The sequence below is a fragment of the Staurois parvus genome, unplaced genomic scaffold (assembly GCF_062004578.1).
Source record: "Staurois parvus isolate SC_StPar_1 unplaced genomic scaffold, SC_StPar_1.0 ptg000172l, whole genome shotgun sequence".
Lineage (NCBI taxonomy): Eukaryota > Metazoa > Chordata > Amphibia > Anura > Ranidae > Staurois > Staurois parvus.
In genome coordinates this window covers 15,205-38,652 of record NW_028317968.1, presented here as the reverse complement: position 1 = coordinate 38,652, position 23,448 = coordinate 15,205, and the positions used below count along the sequence as shown (strand labels likewise).

At 40.9% G+C, this 23,448-nt stretch overlaps 1 protein-coding gene across 4 annotated transcripts in view; it reads right to left on the bottom strand.

Annotated features, from left to right (window-relative positions):
• Positions 1–17,993, bottom strand: part of SCML2 (Scm polycomb group protein like 2) — a 130,913-nt gene extending 112,920 nt beyond the window's left edge. For 2 of the 4 annotated variants that reach the window (XM_089676555.1, XM_089676557.1), the window contains exon 1: positions 3,253–3,368. Coding sequence is in view for 1 of the 4 variants with exons in the window: in XM_089676554.1 (XP_089532680.1) it covers positions 3,253–3,280 (28 nt within the window). In the remaining 3 variants the exon portion in view is untranslated. Of the gene's footprint in view, positions 1–3,252; positions 3,369–17,834 lie in introns of those variants that run through there. The other 2 variants (XM_089676554.1, XM_089676556.1) reach the window with 2 other exon arrangements.
• Positions 17,994–23,448: the final 5,455 nt, after the last annotated feature.

Here is a 23,448-nt window from a genome sequence, read left to right as displayed (position 1 = left end):
CCTACATCCTTGCATATGAATAGGACAAAGCCCAGTGCCTTGAGACATACGTTATCATTCAGGGATCCATGTTAATCTCCACGGAGTAGGAATAACAAGCTATACACAACTAATTTGTTATATGGTGAAAACGCTGATACCGCAAGCTACTGTGCACCTACTGCCACTGAAAACAATAAGCAGTAGGGTGTTGGCCTAAATGCCAACATAACTATAAAACTTCAGGAATATTAGGGGGTGCCAAAAATCCACTAGAAAAAGCCTCCAAATCCACCCTCTCTCTGTGGTGGGAATATATGATGCATAATATCAACGTAACGGACAACCATAAACAAATAGTAGAAGCATATTCAACTAACAGACAATAACCTGCAATGACGTCTGTAATGACACAAAAACACAAAAATTGATACATAACCAAGGCATGCACAAGGATTATCATATAACTAGACAGACTGCATCATGTGTAAAATATGGTTATACCCCTGTACCAAACATTTGTTGTAGCATAAGCTTCCATCCTGAGGAGACACAAACTGCTGAGTTCTGAAGAGGGACTTCCTTTTAAAGTGTATTTGGTGATGTATTTCCTGTTCCTGTTCCTGTTGGATGAGGTGCCTATATCTTGTGGATTGGGGGGAAAAAAAAAAAAAAGCCTAAAAAAGAAAATGCATCAGGCTACCGCATCTAAGAAATGGTGAGTTGCAATATAATAAATAATAAAATGTTTGCTTTTGTGTTTAATGATGGAGCAAGAAGTTGGTTCCCCTTTACAGGGACAAATGGGGATAACAAAAAGAGACACTCTTACTAATGGAAGCCGTGGCTCTGAGGTAGACATGCACAGCACAAACTACAGCCAGACAATGAAGAGGGATTTCTTAATGCAATGGAGTCAGAGATACGGAAGCCCAGAGTTTGTGGCCAATATGGGTTCCTGTCTAGGGCTTATCCATTCAGGCTGAGACCTGGAACTCCTCTTGGCCTCAGAGGGGAGGGTGGGTCTTCCCTACCTGAGGTCTAAGTTTCTTCTGTTGAGGTACAAACAGATGTTGTCTCTCAAAGCGTGCAAATAGTAATCACTTTCTGCATGCCTGTTCTGTAGCCAAACATTTTAACCAAAGATTCTCTGCATGATCACTAACAGGAGACTAATATGGAAAAAAGTTGAGAAATATTCACTAGACTGTCCACACAATAGCTCGGGGCTGATGGTATGAGCTCTAAACACTCCACAAATAGGGAAACTGTGTGTAGGTAAGCTGAATCCATTCTCATGGAGCCTATTCTATTCCCCTAATGTTTAACAGAAAAGCATAACGGTCAGGGAGCACTGCAAAGCAGGGCCTGCTAGAGAAAATAAGGCTTTGGAAAAAATCTTTAAAACGTTTACCTATGGAAACTAAATATACCAGTGCAAGAAACTGCCAGGTCCAAGGCAGGAACTGCCCACTGTCCAATAAGAGACTCCTCAAACAGGTATAGGACTGTGAATTATTTGATTGGTGTTAATAGCTTATCATGAGTCTCTCGGTCTTCATAAAGGATATCTAAAACTAGCAGGTACATCAGAATGGTTTTAAGACTCCTAAGGGATATGAGACGGGTAGCAGCCCTAGTAGAAGATACAAATTGTTTTTCTATTGTTAAGATGGTGTGCACTGTGTCAATAGGACTTCTGCGGTCAAAGTCAGCAATCAAGGATTCCATTTGGCCAATAAAATCCTGCATAAGTGGTACAAAATTCTGCCAGAATAGATTCGAGAAAGGAGTCATGTCTGAAACAGTGAGAAAAGAGTCGAAGGAATGTAGAGACTCAAGCAGAGGACAAAGGCACTCTGGAACTGTTAGTGGATCAGGTGCAGCATGACTATTCCATGAATATTAAGCAACTTAGCAAAAAGGATACAAAGCAAACCCTTGAGAACTGACTGCTGGTAGCAGGAGTGAATCTGCTGGAGGTGACCAGTTCACTGTAGGCAGCAATAAGAACTAACCGAGGTTAAACCGTGTGTCTCCTGCAATTAAGAGTGATGGGGAATATGCTATTTCACAATGAATAGAACAGACAATAGTACAGAGTGTGCAAACCTAGTGACAGTACAAAGTCCCTCAGTGTTTTACCCTTTCCAAGGTAAACCAAGGGGGCAGTTTTAAATTTTTCAGAGTAAAATCAGCATTTTTGCTAGAAAATAACTTAGAACCCCCAAACATTATAAATTTTCTGAAAGCAAAGGCCCTGAAGAATAAAATGGTTACCGTTGGAATTTTTTTTATATGTCACATGATATTTGGCCAGCCATTTATCAAGCTCACATTTCCAGGGAAAAAATACATTAAAATGAATTTCAGTGCATACAAGCACATTATAATACCAAATTTTTGGTTAAATACAAAAGATGAGGTTGCATTGAGTAAAACAGATATCAAACTAGATGCATGTGTGTGTGTGCATATGAGAAATAGCGACAAACTATGGTACCTACAAAATTTCATAGATTATGCTTTCAAATCCTTTACAGGTTATCAGTGTAGAGTTAATCGTGAAAGATGGACCTAGAATTATTGCTCTCATGCTGATGTTCACTCCAACACTTGACATGTGGTGCAATCGCTGTTTACATATGTTGCAGGACCTACACGCGCGGTTTTAAGGGGGGATAAAGGTGCTTTCAATTTTTTAAAACTATTTTTATATTATTTGGTAACCCTTTTTTTTCTCATTTAACTTTGATATCACAAGGGGGATAACAAGCCCCCTATGTGACAGGTACTCATTAAGGAGACATTAGGGAACCTCCAATGTCTCCCGTGCAGATAATCTAGTGACCCTCTCACACAAATCATGTTTACTTAACAGCTGATTGCCAACATTAAAAAAAAAAACAAACACTTGCTGACAGAATAATACACACAGCGGTCAGCAAGTGGTTAAACTAAAAAAAAACAGATGTTAACGGATTTGGGATTGGGAGGAATTATACCTGACAGACTTGTCATTTTTTTTTTTTTTTTGCCACCCATTGGTGGCAATATAAACAAAAATGTATTTTGGCTCCTGCTGTGTGCAAAAAAAAAAAAATAATAATACAGCACGTCAATGCACATCAACTTAATTGCATCAGCACATGCTAAATACAACAGAAGCTGAGTTATTACAACCTCAAACATATTTCACAAACAATTCACAATACAAAATGTATTGCACAGAGAAAATAATAGGAGTATTACAAACTTGTACACAGTGCTAACCTTTTGTCCTTTTCGCAGTAGTCTTCATAACGGATGACGTACTTTAAGCTTCTTTTAGGATAGTGTTCTTTTGTTACTTGTACTCCCTAGTCCCATCAGTGTAGTAGCTTTCTAGGAAATAAGCATAAATAATACTTACAAATCAAACAATATTAAAACTGTACAATCTCCAAGTATAAGCACCATCAGAGAAGTTATAGCAACAACCTAAAAATACGACTGCAGATTGCAGAGTAGGAAGCTGTTGCAAGAAATTTCAAAACACACAAGGCCAATAGGTTTCCTGTGCACCTAACTTTACTATATAGGAGCCATTGCAGTAACAAAGCAATGTAGTATTAACAGAGTGATTTCAGTTGGAAACCAATTAACGGCACAGATGTTCCCATTCTTTGTTAGAGGGTAACATACTTATTAACATTTGACACGATGCACACTCCTGACCACTGCACAATAGACAGTAGGTTGAACATTTCATTATCTGAGTCCTGACCACTGCACCCTGTACATTGGGCTTTATGATATACTCATCACCACTGCATTCTAAGTACAGTTAAGTCCATATATATTTGGACAAACGTACAATTTTCAAACTTTTGGCTCTGTATGCCACCAGAATAAATTAAAACACAACAATCCAAATGAATTTGAAGTGCAGACTTTCATCTTTAATTCAAGGGGTTGAACATACATATCAAGTAAAAATTTTAGGAACTGCGACCATTTTTATACACAGCCCCTTCGTTTTCAGAGGTTCAAATGGACAAATGAATATAATCATAAATAAAATGTTCATTTTTTATATTTTGTTGAGAATCCTTTACTGGCAATGACTGCCTGAAGTCTGGAACCCATGGACATTACCAAAGACTGGGTTTCCTCCTTTCTGATGCTTTGCCAGGCTCTAACTGCAGCTGTCTTCAGTTGTTCTTTGTGGGACTTTCTGCCTTTAGTTTTGCCTTCAGCAAGTGAAATACATGCTCAATTGGGTTGACATCAGGTGGTTGACTCGGCCATTGCAGAATATTCCACTTAATTTCCTTCAAAAGCTCCTGGGTTGCTTTTGCAGTGTGTTTTGGATCATTATCCATCTGTACTGTGAAGCGCCATCCAATCAACTTTGCTGCATTTGGCTGAATCTGGACTGACAGTATATCTCTAAACACTGCAGAATTCATCCGGCTGCATCCGTTTTATGTCACATCATCAATAAACACCAATGACCCAGTGCCACTGGAAGCCATGCATGCCCATACCATCACAATGCCTCCACCATGTTTTACAGATGACATTGTGTGCTTTGGATCATGAGCTGTTCCAAGCCTTCTTCACACTTTTTTCTTCCCATCATTCTGGTACAGATTAATCTTAGTTTCATCCATCCAAAGAATGCTTTTCCAGAACTGGTCTGGCTTTTTTAGATGTTTTTTGGCAAAGTCTAATCTGGCTTTTCTATGCAGGCTTATGAATGGTTTGCACCTTGTGGTAAAACCTCTGTATTTGCTCTCGTGAAGTATTCTCTTGATTTTAGACTTTGACAATGATACGCCCACCTCCTGGAGAGTGTCCTTCACTTGTCTGGATGTTGTAAATGGGATTGTCTTTACCATAGATTGGATCCTGCGATCATCCACCACAGTTGTCTTCCATGGACATCCATGCCTTTTATGTTGATGAGCTTACCAGTGCGTTCTATTTTCCTCATAATGTACCAAAGATTTGGCCACTGCTAATGTTGCTTTTTCTCTGATGGATTTGTTTTTGAAGCCTTACAATGGCATGTTTCACTTGCATGGACAGCTTCTTTGAACGCATGATGTAGGTTCACAGCAATAGATTCCAAATGCAAATACCACACTTAGAATCAACTACAGACCTTTTACCTATTTAACTGATGAAGAAATAACTAAGGAGTAGCCCACATCCGGCCATGAAACAGCTTTTGATTCAACTGTCCAATTACTGTTGGTCCCTTTGAAAAAGGGGGATGGCTACTCTTAAGAGCTCTATTTCCTAAACCCTTCCTCCAATTTGGATGTACATCAAATTAAACCTGGGAGTGTGCACTTTTAGGCCATATTCATTCTATACCGTAACTATAGCTTGAATATGTTTTGGTAAATACCTGAAAAAAAAAACTAAAATTGTGCCTGTGTCCAAATATATATGGACCTAACTGTATATTATATACTCGTGAAAAAAACATTTTTAAAGCAATTGTATTTTTTTTTTTATAATAAACATTTTATATTTACCTGCTCAGTGCAATGGTTTTGCACAGAGCAGCCCTGATACTCTTCTTCTGTAATCCTCTTGCTGGTGCTCCTGAGCCCAAAGAACAACCCCCAATGGTGGAAATATGGGACTTTTAAGGCAATAGTAACCACTGACTGGGATAAAACTTACAACACGCTTAATTACAGATTGTTACAATCATACACATTAACACAGAAATGGATAAAATGAAACATAACAGCTGAGTATATCACAATTAAGGATTTGGTGTAGTGTGAAATCATTGTCTTGCCACTAGAAGACCTGTAGATGGAATGTCTTCCATGGGATACTGACGCATTTCAGAACAATATAATTTCCTTCATCAGGGCTTGATTACAAAGAAGGGTGATAAACATTGGTTCTACAGTATAATAAATCACATTAAGATTCTGCATAACAAAAATATGTATACATAAATGTTATCTGTTATACAGAATCTTAATGTGATTTATGAAATTGTAGAACCAATGTTTACCATCCTCCCATATTTCCACCAATGGAGTTTCTCCTTTGGGTTCTAACAGGGATGTTTGGCAATATTTAATAGGACTTAAGTGGATTCTCAAGCTTTGCTGGTGCTCCTGCATTCTGAGTGTCCCACAGCAAGCCGCTTGCTGTGGGGACACTCATGTGGGTTTGATCCCGAGCTGCACTGTGCAAACCTACTGACACACACAGCGCAGCTGGGCCCTGCCTCACACTCCATCATCAATGGATATGATTGGCAGCAGCAGGAGCCAATGGTTCCCGTTGCTCTCACTGAGTCCAGGGAGGTGGGAGAAAGAGAGCAGCAATGCTGCTCTTGGGTAAGGCGATGGATCTGGCTCAGTTAAGTATTTAAGGGGAGCTTCAGCTAAAAAGGTTTTTTTTTACCTTAATGTAAAGAATGCATCAAGGTAAAAAACCTTCACCCTTTACAGCCACTTAAAGGTAGGTTGTTTGCAGAAAAGCACATGTAATGGGACAGTTAAATTTGAAAAAGTCTGTTTGCATGTACATGTAACAACAAAATCCCAGACTGTGTGCAAGTGTAAGAACTGATGCTGGGTTGAAGCCAAAGGGTAGTCACACCAAATATTCATTTAATTTAGATTTTACTTTTGTTTGCTCCGTTTGCATTTTGTAAACTGATAAAAATTAACAATTAAAATTTATATTTATGAAAGTATACTTATTTTACAGCACTAATTCGCAAATGCCTAAAGCTTTTGTACAATTTTTTACTTTTTGTAAAAGAAGAATACAGGAAGTAAAATGGATTTTTAGATTCTCTTTTAGCTCCAGCCTGACATAGAGACTGCGTCTTAAAAATAATTATTATCATTACCAAAGGTTCAATAGTTTTGGAGTGATGAGTGATAAATAATGGTGTTACATTTCAAATAGAATGCCTTCCTTGTAGGTAAGGCTGAAGTAAAGGCTTTGGCTTCCCTCTGCTTTTTAGCCCCCTTTCCCCTTTAAAACACAATGTGCACATTACCCCTTGAGGCCAGAGGACTGACTGGCCCCTACAAGCTGAGGAAGTTATGTCACCAGAGGGAAAGTGAGCAGCACATAAGTTCCAGGCTCAGTATCTCCTCTTCTCTGTACATCCTTACAAACCTGACTATGGGGAGCAGTGGTGGATCTTGCAGTGGTGGAGGTGTTAGCTGGTAGAAAGATGCAGTATCTAGGGTGTCACAGAACCGGACCCCGACTGCACTAGAGTATTTCCATTAGACTCCCGCTTCTCTGTCCGAACACAGATCGACGGACCCCACTGCTGACCAAACAAGACTAGAGACCACTAGACTTGAAGGAAACCAGGAGATAGACTACTTTATTTTAACACAGACACAAGATATAAACATTCAAAGGAACAACCCACCTCCCTGCACATGGACACAGGGCGGGGCAAACCAAATCTAGCAACCAGAGACATCAGCAGACACCCCCCACCAAGCCAATACACAAACACATACATCCCATAATAGTTTGCTCCCAAGCAAGACACATAATAACAAGTAAAAAGGTGCAGCGCTAAAAAACATAAAATTATTGGTATCCGCCCTCTGAAGAAGTGCGTGTGCACGAAACGCGTTAGAGGAGCCAAAGACGCTGTGACGTCATGCCGCCTGAGCCACATGGAGGCCCGAAGGCCATCTTACTTTCTGGACGGTTAGTCCATGCACTTGATGTACCTGATGTTACACTATATTAACACTCGATTTTTAATGTTGAATTTGCAAATTCCTTTTATTAATTAAATTAGTTGTCATTCACCCTACTACACTATGGGCATCCTTTATGGTCTCCTGCATGGAGCTATTTACTTTTAGAGCCCATCCTGATCCAGCCATCCATCAGTATCCAGAGAGGGGAATTCCTTAAAGCAGACACCTACACCCGTCCATCCCTTAAAGAGATCTCTGGTCAGCTGGATCCTGTATCTTCCTGTGAACCCCTGACAGCACCACCATACCTAGAGTCCTGGATTAGGACCTTATCCAATTCCTAAAGTGGACCTCTGCATATTTATACAATGCGTATTTACGTTACGCACCTGGTGAGTGCGTAATTCTACCACACTTTTTTGGAGCACCATTACTTGAATTCTATTGTTATCTCTTACCCAGATCTGCACAGACTGACATCTTATAATTTGGCATATTAATATATTTATGGACATTAGCAATTTTATATGTTTTTAGCTCTGCACCACCTTTTTACTTGTTATGATTCTCTGAAGAGTTTTTTATTGGTTTCCTTTGGTGCTATAGCTGCTGATTTTAAGAGCGCTCACTTTCTCTTTATACCTTTATTAAGACACACAACAGAACAATGGGATGCACCACATGGCAGTAAACAATGAACAACCCCCACACCCCACCTATACATGTCCAAACAATATCAGGAAAGTCCACCCTGTACCCCTAACAGGTACAGGGTGACTTACACATAGGAGGGATATGGGGAGCTGAGACAGCGGTCTCCCCAACCCTCCAAAGTGAGCTGTGTTCCATGGGCCCCCCACCCAAAGTCACTCCCGTCACATAGGGTTCTAGAAGGCATGGACATTCAGAGTCAGAAGAGCAGTGGTAGAGGTGCTGGGACTCATCCCATAGACTTTTATGGAACCAGGTGACTGATCTGTGTCCTGGCCCTACAGAAATCACTGGAGATCTACTGCACATGTGAAGGAAGTTAGACCATAACCCAACATTTAGTGACAATTCTGCTGGTCTCCGATAACCTCCAGTAATCTCAGCACATACTAGCAATCAGCTCCCAGCACAGGATGCTGTGGAGGGAGCTGACTGCTGCTATATGCAAAGATCGCTGGAGTTTAGAGGGAGATCAGCAGCAGACACTAAATGCTTGGTCCACCCTGAGAATAGCGTAGAGTCTTTCGGACAACGCAACATGATGCCAGCACAGTAGCGGCAGAAGGGTAATACCTTTGTTACTACTATGCATGCCCAGTAGCAATAACATTTAAATGCACACCAGTTAAATGCTCGCACTGCTCATCAATTTAGCGTTAACCATAAACAACAGCCCTATAATTATTCTTCTTACTCCAGCATGTGTGGAGATACAAATATGCATTATTCTATAACAGTTTACATCCAATGTGCACATTCGAGTATGTACATACTCTGTGCATGTAGCCCAATTCTGGGAAAAGTAAAAGTCCTCTCCTGCAGTGGGGCTGCAAGTGTCAAATGTTTCTTTAGTCCAGGAGACTGTAAACACTTTTACATACCTGATCCACCACTCCCCCACTAACCGGTGCTCCTCTATAATACAGTAGTAGACCATGAATTCCACATACATCATTTCTACTTCATGAGTGCTGAGTGGGAGAGTTCACCAGTTACAGTTACATTTAGCTGCAGTGTTGCAATAAGAGAAAAACTGCTGAGAGAAGCAGTAAGTACAGAAATGGTTTTATGGCTGCATGTAAGCCAAACATTAAATATTTTTGATAGTTTTAGGCAATCATAGTTAGCTGTAGATTAATATAGAAACGTAAATTGTAAAGGAATTCAGTGTTACAGATTTTGAATGAGAGTGGAACGAACATACAAAACTCTGTATACCAAAATAGATTATACCAAGAAGTAATTGCAGAAATGGTTATTTGCATGTTTAAACTCCCACAGAGTTAATACAATGTGTGTGATTGTTAAGAATGACTGTCTCCCTTCCTGGCAGAGAGTTGGTTAAAAGACATATGCTAGTAAATGCAAAGACTCACAAACATGTGAGAGCTTTAGCATGAATAACTCAGGGAGTTACTTCAAAGGAATGATCAGTTTGATGTGAAACATCAAATATCACATGATTACAAACAGAAATCTCCTGATCCTCACCCAGCTGACATTTAAAAGCAACATCTAAGACAGAGTGAGAAATAGGCTTAACCTTAAACAAAAGAACAGCTTCAAATACTGAGCTACAGTACCTTACAAACAATAATCACAGACACACTTGCACTTTCTTATTTGGCTTTATGAACCATGTGGCTCAGATGTAATCCACATTTATGCTCCAAGTGTACCTGCACCAAGATGGAGACTGTAATAAAACTGCAAGCTGAATTTAATAGTACTCATATACAGCTACCTAATCAATTATCTACCAACCTGCCACATGGCACAGCCAGTTGGGTTAACTGACTTTTCTCTAGTACAGTTAAAGCACAACTGCAGTTTCAAAAATACATCACATACTGTGGATAATAATTAACTTCATAATAAATCAATAATACAAACCTCTAAAAGTGAAGCAGAAAAATATGTAAACACAAAAGATGTAACAAAATGAGAAATATACCTCAAGTGGAAGGAATGAGGAATATGTTGCCCCACACAAAGTAATAGACTACTGCTTCTTTAGGAGGGTATGAAGCCGTGAGTGTAGTTGAGACAGCAGTTGTACATCTCTGCTTGCTTCCGGTTTTCAGGCATGCGCGGTGCTTGTACACAGCGGGAGCCAGTCAGCAAGTCCCAGCCAATGATTCACGGCCGGTACCTGCTGCTCAGCTGAGTCCAATCACAGCTCAGAGCTCTGTGCTGGTAAACAACACAGAGTTCTGTGCAGAGGAAGCCATCTGTAAATTCCTCATCAGCTGAGAGCTCTACTACTAAAAGCAGCACACTTTACACACATTACACATAATTAGGCATACATTTAACACCTTGATTACCCTAGATGTTAACCCCTTCTCAGCCAGTGTCGCTAGTACAGTGACAGTGTACACTATTATCACTGTATTATTGTCGCTGGTGATGTCAGTGGCAGTCAGCTAGTGTCAGATTAGTTGCCGCATTATCGCAGTTCCACCTATTGTGATTTTTTTCTTTATCAAAAACATTTAGCAGAATATATTTGGGCCAAAATTTATTAAGAAACTAGATTTTTTACTGGATATGTTTTATAGCAAAGTGAAAAAGATTGTTTTTTTTTTCAAAATGGTTACGCTTTTCGTTTAAATTGCAAAAAATAAATAAATAAACCCCAGTGGTGATCAAATAACACCAAAAGAAAGCTCTATTTGTGTGGGGAAAAAAATATGTACATTTCATTTGGGTACAGCATTGTATGACTGCACAATTACCTGTTAAAGTGGCACAATGCCAAATAGCAAAAAATGGCCTGGTCATGAAGGGGGTAAAATCTTTTTGCGCTGTTAATGGAGCTTTCTCATGCCTCCCAATAGGAGCATGTGTGTTTTGTGTGGTTTGTGTGTTTGTGTGTGTGTAGACAAGTGCTAACACTTCCCAAAAATAGGCTACAATACCCCAGGCACCACAGAGCCTTGCCCATTCACAACAGCATTTGGCAACAGCTGCTGCAGGAATAATGATCAGGAATTGCTAAAGCAGTTCTAGGTTTTAATTTTTCCAACTCCCTTTTTGAACAGGGCTAGAGAAAAAAAATGTTTCAAAAGCTTAAAGTGAAACTCCAGCCAAACATTTTTATTTTATTTTGGAGAAGGACTAAAACTACACAAAACAATATAGATAAAAGTTTTAGGGTTTTCACTTTATAATGTCTTGAATTTTACTCAAGTAAAAGGATTTTAAATGATGCATAATGTGAGCGTGAGAGAACTGTCAAATCAATGTTAAGTAAACATTGAGCATCACGTTCATGTTCACCTTTTGTGCAGTTGCTTACATGTTATATATTGTACAGGTCTAGTTTTATACAGCTGCATACAGCTCCTGAGTAAAAACTAAAAAATTGTGCAATAAAAAAAATTGTCAAAATTTAAAAGGTAGTGCTATGGGAACAACTTGGTAAGGAAGACCCAAACTAGTTAAACAAAGGTTCAGCTACAAGGACAAACAGTAGCTTTTTTTTTTTTTTTACACAGATGCTCATTAAATATTAATCTACATTACACCAAAAAATTAATAGTTTACATTACCCTCCACTCTTATTAATGGCCAGTATATGCACCTTCCCTAGTGGCCACTAAGTGCGATTGGCAGCCTCAATGGCCACTATGCATGCCTGGCCCCTGGGGCCACTTTGCAAGTTAGAGATCCAACATGTAAATATGAGATAGAAAGGACAGACGGAGATCCGCAAATAGCTCATAAAAGTGTTTATGGTTTTACATACCAAAAGCATTGATGAGAAAGCTGTGTTTGGGAGAAAATTGGTACAGCAAACCTTCCTTCCTTTATTTATTTTCTATGGTGTGGTAACATACAAGTAGATACCTAGGTGTCATACCTCCCCCAATTAATTTATTAAGGGTAAAGTGTAAAAATCTTTAAATCCAAATGCATTTTTATTTCTAAGGCAAATGTTTATTTCTTATGCCCAGCTGGTTAAGTTAAAAGGGTATTTTTGTAAAGCAGCAAATGTGAAATTTAACCAAAACATTTAGGCTTCACGTACACTAGCGTTTTTTTTAAGCTCCTAGAAGCTAAAAACAGTGTTATCCTATGTGTTCATGCACGCTACTTTAAGCTATTGGCATTATTTGAGCTTCAGCGCCTAGGAGCAGCCTAGGAGCAGAAAAGCGTTTTTGGAGCATTTTTTCAGCAGAAAAACACTGCTAAACACTATTAAAACAGCTTTTTTTTCTAAATGTACTGTAAAAAAACACTAATAAAACACTAAAGCGGAGGGTCTAGACCAGGGGTGGGCAAACTTTTTGACTTGAGGGCCGCAATGGGTTCATATATTGGACCCGGGGGCCGGACCAAGAGTAGATGAATGATGTGTAATTCATCCCCCATATAGTAATTCATCCCCCATAGTAATTCACCCCCTATATAGTAATTCATCTCCCATATAGTAATTCATCCCCCATATAGTAATTCATCCCCCATAGTAATTAATCCCCCATATAGTAATTCAACCCCCATAGTAATTAATCCCCCATATAGTAATTCATCCCCCATATAGTAATTCATTCCCCATATTAATTCATCCCCCATATTAAGTCCCCAAGTCCCCCCGTGTCAATTCACTTACCTTTGCTCCGTGCGTTCCTCTTGCCATGTTCCCGCGCCGTTCCGGTGTAGCATGAAAATCTGTCTCCTATGAGGATCTGTCCCCCTCGACGTATCTGCGCATGTGCCAGTTTCAGGCATTAGCAGCCGATCGGCGATCTCCGGCACATGCGCAGATACGTCGAGGGGGACAGATCCTTATAGGAGACAGATTTTCATGCTACACCGGTCTTCAGGGCGGACTGTGAAAAGGAGCCTAGCTCCCCACGCTCCGCGGGCCGGATTAAAAGGTCCGCCGGGTTGTATACGGCCCGCGGGCCGTAGTTTGCCCATTGCTGGTCTAGACACACACAAGCCACTGTATTATCAACGCAGTGGCTGGTGCATGGTGCGATGCAGTGGGATGACTGCAGTACTGATACACTGATTGTGGCACATCGCACTGTTGACTTTTTTTTTTTTTTTTTTTTTAACTAACCAACCTTATTGAAATGTCACAAACTGGAATTTTATGAAATTCTATTGGTCACTGCGCGGTATGAGGTGGTGGATTTCCTCACACTGCTTTGGACAAATGTATTGCCTATTTTCCAGCACACACAACGTGGTGGTGTGAACTGGCCAGGTAGAAGTCATGTGATGGTCCTGTGAAGGAATAGCTGCTCAATGTAGTCCTACCACACCTGATATGAATAGCCCCTTTTAGGGCAGGTAAATCCTCCTGGTTGTGCTTAAATATTTCATCTCCAGTGAATTTCACATTAATTGCTGTTTGTGAGGTAAGCTTGGATTATCTTGACAAGCTGCATGCAATAAACACACACACACACACACTCACAGAAGTGAGTACACCCCTCACATTTTTGTAAATATTTTATTCTATCTTTTTATGTGACAACACCGAAGAAATTACACTTTTCTACAATGTAAAGTAGTGAGTGTACAGCTTGTATAACAATGTAAATTTGCTGTCCCCTCAAAATAACTCAACACACAGCCATTAATGTCTAAACCACTGGCAACAAAAGTGAGTACACCCCTAAGTGAAAATGACCAAATTGGGCCCAAAGTGTCAATATTTTGTGTGGCCACCATTACTTTCGAGCACTGCCTTAACTCTCTTGGGTATGGAGTTCACCAGGGCTTCACAGGTTGCCACTGGAGTCCTCTTCACTCCATGACGACATCACGGAGCTGGTGGATGTTAGAGACCTTGTACTCCTCCTTCTGTTTGAAAATGCCCCATAGATGCTCAATAGTGTTCAGGTCTGGAGACATGCTTGGCCAGTCCATCACCTTTACCCTCAGCTTCTTTAGCAAGGCAGTGGTCGTCATGGAGGTGTGTTTGGGGTCATTATGTTGGAATACTGCCCTGCGGCCCAGTCTCCGAAGGGAGGGAACCATGCTCCGCTTCAGTATGCCACAGTACATGTTGGCATTCATGGTTCCCTCAATCAACTGTAGCTCCCCATAGCTGGCAGCACTCATGCAGCTCCAGACCATGACACTCCCACCACCATGCTTGACTGTAGGCAAGACACACTTGTCTTTGTACTTCTCACCTGGTTGTCACCACACACTCTTGACACCATCTGAACCACATCAGTTTATCTTGGTGTTATCAGACCACAGAACATGGTTCCAGTAATCCATGTCCTTAGTCTGCTTGTCTTCAGCAAACTGTTTGCAGGCTTTCTTGTACATCATCTTTAGAAGAGGCTTCCTTCTGGGATAACAGTGCTCAGACCATACGCTGCACACTGCATCGAATTGGTCTGCATGGCTGACAGGCTGACCCCCCCCCAACCCTTCAGCCTCTGCAGCAATGCTGCCAGCACTCATACGTCTATTTCCCAAAGACAACCTCTAGATATGACGCTGAGCGCGTGCACTCAACCTCTTTGGTCGACCATGGCGAGGCCTGTTCTGAGTGGAACCTGTCCTGTTAAACCACTGTATAGTCTTGGCCACCGTGCTGCAGCTCAATTTCAGGGTCTTGGCAATCTTCTTATAGCCTAGGCCATCTTTATGTAGAGCAGCAATTCTTTTTTTCAGATCCTCAGAGTACTGTGCTACGAGCTGCCATGTTGATCTGCCAGTGACAAATATGAGAGCGATAACACCAAATTTAACACACCCGCTCCCCATTCACACCTGAGACCTAATGGGGTTTATTTACTAAAGCTGGAGAGTCCAAAATCAGACTCCCTTCTGCATAGAAACCAATCAGCTTCTAACCTCAGCTTGTTCAATGAAGCTTTGGCAATGAAACCTGGAAGCCGATTGGTTTCTATGCAGAAGGGAGTCTGATTTTGGACTCTCCAGCTTTAGTAAATAAACCCCAATGAGTCACATGACATCGGGGAGGAATAATGGCTAATTGCACCCAGTTTGGACAATGTCACTTAGGGGTGTACTCACTTTTGTTGCCAGCGGTTTAGACATTAACAGCTGTGTGTTGAGTTATTTTGAGGAGACAGTAAATTTACACTGTTATACAAGCTGTATACTCACTACTTTACATTGTAGCAAAGTGTCATTCCTTCAGTGTTGTCACATGAAAAGATAGAATAAAATACTTACAACAATGTGAGGGGTGTACTCACGCGTGTGTGTGTGTGTGTGTGTGTGTGTGTTTTGGATTACGTTTTGAAGGCATGGTTTAGTTGTAATATTTTCTGAACTGCTTTAAGGCACTGGGCTTCCGGATTAGAACCCAGTCAGAACTTGAGCTTGCGTGGGTTTTCTCCAGGTACTCTAGTTTCCTCCCCAACTTCAAACACATGCTGGTAGGTTAGTAGGTTCCTGACTAAATTGACTCTGGTATGTATGTACATATGCATACATGTGAGATAGGGACCTTAGACTGTAAGCTCCTTCAGGGCAGGGACTTGCGCCAATGTATAGTATGTAATGCACTGCATAAATTGTCAATTTATAAATACCTGTAATAACAATAATTTGACATGAAAGAGGGTGAATGCATCAGAAAGCATTTTAACCACTTGAGCTCTTGAGGATTTACCCCCCTTAATGACCAGGCCTCTTTTTGCTACTCGGCGCTGCACTAATTCAACTGATAATTGCGCGGTCATGCAATGCTGCACCCAAACGAAATTTACGTCCTTTTTTTCACACAAATAAAGCTTTCTTTCGGTGTAATTTGATCACCTGTGCGCTTTTTATTTTTCACGCTATAAACAAAAAAAGGCCAAAAATTTTGAAGAAAAACAATATTTTTTACTTTCAGCTATAAAAAATATATAGTAAACTCAAAGTTGGTTATAAATTTAGGCCAAAATGTATTCTGCTACATGTTTTTGGTAAAAAAAAATCCCAATAAGTGTATATTGATTGCTTTGTGTGGAAGTTATAGCGTCTACAAACTATGGTATAGATACTGCAATTTACGCCATTTTTCTGCTATACAGCGCTGCGCTAGTTTAACGGACAATTGCGCGGTCATGCAATACGGTACATAAATGAAATTTACATCCTTTTTTTCCCCACAAATTGAGCTTTCTTTCGGTGGTATTTGATCGCCTGTGCGGGTTTTATTTTTTGCGCTATAAAAAAAAAGGCTGACAATTTTGAGGGAAAAAAAACAATATTTTGGACTTTTTGCTATAAAACATGTCCAGTAAAAAAAAAAAATGCAAAAATCAAATTTAGTCATAAATTTCTGCCAAAATGCATTCTGCGACATGTCTTTGCTAAAAAAAAAACCCCAATACGTGTAAATTAATTGGTTTACGTGAAAGTTATAGAGTTTACAAATGGCGGGAAAGATACTGGGATTTTTAATTTTTATTTATACTAATAATGGCGCCGATCAGCGACATATGGCGGCAATCAGCGATATATGACGGCGACCAGCGACTTATGGCGGGACTGCGGCGGACATTTTGACACTGGGGGAGGGAACTGACTTGGGGTCACTGACATCCCCAGTGACACCAATACAGTGATCAGTGAAAAAAAAACACTGAAACTGTACTAATGTCACTGGGGATGAAGGGGTTAACATTTTTAGAATTTGCTGTGTAAGGGGAGTGTTTTACTAGGGGGCGGGGGTGTGTACTGGACGGGGGGAGGGAAGGGGGAGCTGATGGAGGGAGAGAAACTCTTCTCTCCCTCTGCAGCTTGTCGGCGAACTGTCACAGAGCAGGGCTGTGTGTAAACAATGCAGCCCTGCTCTGTGTCAGTGATCACCGCTCATCGTGGAAAACGGCCGGTAAAAACCGGCTGTGACCTGGCGGCGGAGACCCGCTGCTGACACCCGTGGGACAGGTAGGGCGGGCGCGCGCCCCCTACCTGTTTTGAAGGCAGCCGTTTTAAAACGTGCTTTTGCCTACGAGCGTCGCCCTGCCGCCGTTTATATGCGGTGGCTGGGCGGCAAGTGGTTAAAAGTACACACGAACCGTAAATGAATAACCTTTAGCATACTAAAGTACTGTGTACCAGTGCCAACTGACATTAATTTTAATAAACTATTTGTTTTCTCCTTTTTACCTATTCTTGGTTGTATCTTAAGCTGGCAATGATTATTTTTTTTTCTTCTTTCAACCAGCAGGTTGAAAGAAAAAAAATGTACAGACTCCCGCTGAGCTATTGTGTTCTGCCAGAGGTAGGCCTTCCTGGCCGTCAGAATACATGATCAGTTGTTCTAGCTATAGCACTGATCATTTGGGGAAAACACAACAGACTAGAAGTTGAGCGACAGAATGCCATACAACTAGCTAGTCCATACAAGGGTCGAAATTTGGCTGGTCCCTGCTGAACTAGATGTATTTCGGTCTATGCATGGCTGGCTTTAGTGTTGATGACCTACTCTTTTAAGCCACTTACCGCCCACATGCATGCCCTCCAGTGATGACTTCATATCATTTCTAAAGGCCCAATCACAGCACACCGCGTTAGAATCTGTGTAGAAGGGGGGGTGGAACGTACACTGCTTTCGCTCCAGAGACACTGGTGAAAGGAGACACTGTCAAAATAGAAGTGGAGTTAAGGAATGAAAACAAGTGACCCTGTGCTGAAAGAAAAGGTAAACAAGATACAAGCAAGACTAGCTATGCAATGTTAAAGTGATACTAAACACACTGTTTAAATTTATATTATCCCTTCTCCTTCTGTATGTGGATGATGGCTCTGTAATTATTTTAATAAAAACAATCTAAGTATCTTTTTCCTAATAACATACAGCTGTCACATGACCCAGCTCTTTCCCAGCCTGTCTTCAGGAAACATAAGCAGGGGAAGCTTTTAATCCTCGTCCCCCTGCATTCACAGTAAACAAAGTATGCAAACGTCAGCCTCATGTCAGTTTGTACACAGAGGTTTTCATCATGCATGTGAGGTATCACCGTGAATGTCAGATCAAGGGTGGTAATTCTAGTGCTAGACTTTGTGTGTAAATTTAAAGTGGTAGCCTGTAAATCTAAAGTGGTAGCCTCTAAAGGCTTTTAAAGCGTGATCTATGAGTATTAAACATGTATTTAGCTTGTCGCCGTTGCACGGGGTGTGCGCACATTTAAAGCACGTCATGTTTGGTATCTATTTACTTGGCATGACATCTTTTATATTTTACCAAACAATTGGCCAGTATATTGTGCTTTTGTAAATCAAAAGACATTTTCCAAAAATTGGTGGAAAAAAATAAATCTTCCAGGGACTCAACATGCCTCTCAGCAAAAGGTGTCTACTTTCTGAAAAGGGGTCATTGGGGGTGTTCGTACTGCCCTGGAATTTTAGCACCTCAAGAAACGTGATAGGCAGTCAAAGTAAAAGCTGCATAAATTCCAGTGTCTATAGTTTGTAGACACTGTAACTTTCACACAAACCTATTAATTTATACTTACTGGAATGATTTTAACCAGACATGTAGCTAAATACATTTTGGCCTAAATTTATGATGAAATTTGAGTTTATTGGATATTTTTTATAACAGAAATTAGAAAATATTGGAGTTTTTTTTTTTTTTTTTTAACTTTTCGGTCTTTTTTTGTTTATAGCGCAAAAAATGAAAAACCCAGAAGTGATCAAAAGAGAGTTATATTTGCGGGGAAAAAATGACAAATTTAATTTTTGTACAGCATTGCATGATTGCGCAACTGTCAGTTAAAACCAGCACAGCGCCGTATAACAAAAAATGGTGTAAATTCCAGTAATCTTAATGGGTTCAAGACTGGGCTCTGACTGGGCCACTCCAGGACATTCACAGAGTTGGCTTGTAGCCACTCCTTTGTTATGTGGGCTGTGTGCTTAGGGTCGTTGTCCTGTTGATAGATGAACCGTCGCCCCAGTCTAAGGTCCAGAGCGCTCTGTAACAGGGTTTCATCAAGGATGTCTCTGTACATTGCTGCATTCATCTTTCCTTCGATCCGGACTAGTCTTCCAGTTCCTGCCGCTGGAAACATCCCCACAGCATGATGCTGCCACCACCATGCTTCAATGTAGGGATGGTATTGGCCAGCTGGTGAGCGGTGCTTGGTTTCCTCCAGACATGACGCTTGGCATTCAGGCCAAAGAGTTCAATCTTTGTTTGATCAGACCATCTCCTAGATTGTAAGCTCCAAGGAGCAGGGCCCTCCTTATCCCTCTTGTATTGAACTGTATTGTTGCTGTATTGTCTCCCGTTATATTGTAAAGCGCTGCGCAAACTGTTGGCGCTATATAAATCCTGTATAATAATAACCAGAGTTTTGTTTCTCATGGTCTGAGAGTCCCTCAGGTGCCTTTTGGCAAACTCCAGGTGAGCTGCCATTTGCCTTTTACTGAGTAGAGGCTTCCGTCTGGCCACTCTACCACACAGGCCTGATTGATAGAGTGCTGCAGAGGTGGTTGTTCTTCTAGAAGGTTCTCCTCTCCACAGAGAAATGCTGGAGCTCTTTCAGAGTGACCATCGGGTGCTTGGTTACTTCCCTGGCTAAGGCCCTTCTCCCTCGATCACTCATTTTGGCCGGAGCGGCGCACTGTAGGATGATTCCTGGGGTTTCCAAACTTCTTCCATTTATAGATAATGGAGGCCACTGTGCTCATTGGGACCTTCAATGCTGCAGAAATTTTTCTGTACCCTTCCCCAGATCTGTGCCTTGATACAATCCTATCTCGGAGGTCTACAGACCATTCCTTGGACTTCATGGCTTGGTTTGTGCGCTGACATTCACTGTTAACTGTATGCCTTTCCTAATCATGTCCAATCAACTAAATTTCCCACAGGTGGACAAGTTGTGGAAGCATCTCAAGGATGATCAGTGGGAACAGGATGCACCAGGGCTCAATTTTGAGTGTTGTGGCAAAGGTTGTGTATACTTATGTACATGTGTTTTTTATTTTTAATAAATTGCAAAGATTTCAAAATGAGCTGCTTTCATGTTGTCATTATGGGGTATTGATTGTAGAATGTTGAGGAAAAAAATTAATTTAATCCATTTTGGAATAAGGCTGTAACATAACAAAATATGGCAAAAGTTAAGCGTTGTGAATACTTTCTGGATGCACTGTAAATATCCCCTGTGATAGCAATAGGCAGTGACAGGTCTGAGGTCTATTAGACTCTAAATATCTCCTTTGCCCTTAAATGATCTGATCTCACCAAGGTCAGTGTGATCAGATGCTTTCCCAATTTAAAAATGATGCTGTTTATATCCAGCGAAACCGAAGTGATGAAATGCTCATAGCTTCCGTTTTTTTAGAGCTGACTGGAGACTGGAATGACTCCAATCATCTTTATAGTTTATGGTCAGCTGGTGAAAATGGGAGGACCCACTGCTTATAAAAGCAATCCCGCGGCTAATTATCTGCTAGGATTGTTTACATGAAAGCCGACCGCTGGCTGAAAAAAAAATATCCTAATATGATGCTTGCAGCTGCAGGCATCATCCTGGTATAACCACTTAAACTTCAGTGATGTGCCATTACGTCACTGTTCCTTTTTGGGTATATATGCTATGTTATTTTGTTATTTTTTTTTATTTTATGCAGCCTGTGGGCTGAATGAAAAACAAAGAAGAAATCTCTGCCCGAAAAAGTGTGTGGTATGCCCATTAGAATATACCGCCTTGCATCCACTCACCAATGTTTGGCATACATAAAATGTTTTTTTCTTTTTTTCACCATGGGCTGAATGAAAGAAAAAAAAAAAACCTAACAGATTCCTCTATTCACATTGATCGGCGTGGATGAAGAAATCTCTGCCAACAAATTTTGAAAAATATATGCCAAAGCATAGGAACGATCTATACGGATATACGCACTGATGTATATTCTAAGAGCACGCCCTGTTGCTGTCAGAATAAACAGATCAGTGCTGCAGCTGAATGGCGTTCCTGCAAAGAAAACAGCAATGGTTAACAATATAACAGTATCAATAGAATAGTAACTCAAAATAACTTTTTTTATTGAAATCTATGCCAAAAATATGAAAAACAATATATGTCGAAACATAGAAGTGATCCAGCCACTGGCCACCATGCTTGCGCATGTTTTTTTTTTGTTTTGTTTTTTTACTGCGGATGAAAAATCTCATCCAACAGCGCTGCACACACTGATGTATATTCTATGAGCACACCCTGTTGCTGTCAGAATAAACAGATCAGTGCTGCAGCTGAATGGCATTCCTACAAAGAAAACAACAATGGTTAACAAAACAGTAACCCAAAAAACCCAACAACTATTTTTTTTTTTTTTTACTTTTTGTTTTTTTAAACTAAATTTTCCAGAATTATAGGGTCTCTCAAAATGCAATAGCCAGTTTCCTGACTACTTAACATCTTTCGAGACCCTGTGTAAATGTGTGCCCTAGACTGTGTCATGCTGTACCCGATACTAATATTCCACTAGTACGTGGTAGCAGTCCTTGAGGTAGAGACCAGGTTGGCCAAAAAAGAAGGGGCAAAAAAAGCGGGTGCCAAGCCTAATTCTGTGTCTGTTACAGACATCTTTTTTGGGGTAACTTTTGGGTTGGGATACCAGGAATGGCATCAGGAAAATGCTTCTCATGCAGCCGGCTTACCGCATCTGGGTTGGGGGTTTGGGCCACAGCATCTTCTGGATACAAAACGGCAGAGATGATCTCTTCCTGAAATTTTGGGAAGGATCCACTTCGTCCAGTTGCTTTGTAAGGAGCAAAAGCATTGTACACAGCCAATTGAAATAAAAATACAGACACTTTTTTGAGCCAGCTTCTGGCTTTGCAGGAAACTAAGTACGGCTTCATCATCTGGTTGTTGAAGTCCACCCCTCACAAGTTAAGGCTAAAGTCATGGACACAGAGGGGCTTCTCAACACCACCAGCTGCCATGAAAATCTGGATGGTCCTGTTTGACAGGGCGAAAACATACCATTTGTCCTTCCACTCCACTGCAGGCAAGTCATCATTTTTCAAGCAGGCTTTCTCCCGCTATCTAAGTCATGTAATTACAAGTCGTTGGGGGAAACCCCGGCACTTAGGTCATACGGTGCCACATGTGCCAATTTCAACATTGTACAAATTTCTAAATAGTGACACGCTTGTATAAAAATTGTCCACGTATAAGTGGCACCCCATATAGAAAAAGGGTGACACCAAGTCCCAAACTATGTTGCCACTGTTCCCCATGTAGTCTGGCCTAGTCCGGGGGGCTTCCCTTGAAAATCTGAAAAATACATATATAGCCTGTTGTCCTCTCACAGGTCTTATACATTTTGACCCCATATCTGGCATGCTTGTTGAGGAGAAATTATTTGAATACAAGGCGCCCAGAAAACAATGAGGGACTCATCAACACAGATGTTTCGCTGGGGAGTATTGTGGTTAAGAGGTCAAATTTTGTGGAGCCTATCATATTCAGGATCACCTCGAGGACAACAGAGTGTATTATCATTGAAATGCATAAATTGCATTATATTCTCATATCTATGCCTGGCCATGGCAGCGTGAACACAGGCATACGATAAATGTGGTCTGTAGACCAATACAACAGCGACTCATTCTTTTTAGTAATTCCCATGTTGAGGGTTAGGCACAAAATAAAAATTTAAATTTGGAAACCGTAATAGGTTTCCATGCAAATGGTCTGGCAAGGTTTCAATTTGGCTTGACGGCGATAAATTGTTGTGCATATAAATTCCTTTGGTCCACAATCAAATTATACTAATCATCTGTAAAAAAACTCCAAAAAAAATCAAGGGGAGTAGTTAAATTTGCGATTTCCACCTGAATTCCAGGTTGGGCAGTGAATGGGCGGGGGGGGGGGCGGGGACTCGTACGGGTGCTGCAGAATTTGTGGGCTGCCAATCAGGATTTGCAAGCACATCCGAAAGGACACTACGGGCTCTACAGGGCCTGTGTTTGAATTCTTGGTGGCTGCGGAACGCTACTTGTGCTAGCCACCGCACCAGCTTGTACTGCACTTGTGGGACTCGCCACGTCACCAAGGGATACTGCAGTGCAGGTATGTAGAAGACCAGAATGTACTGG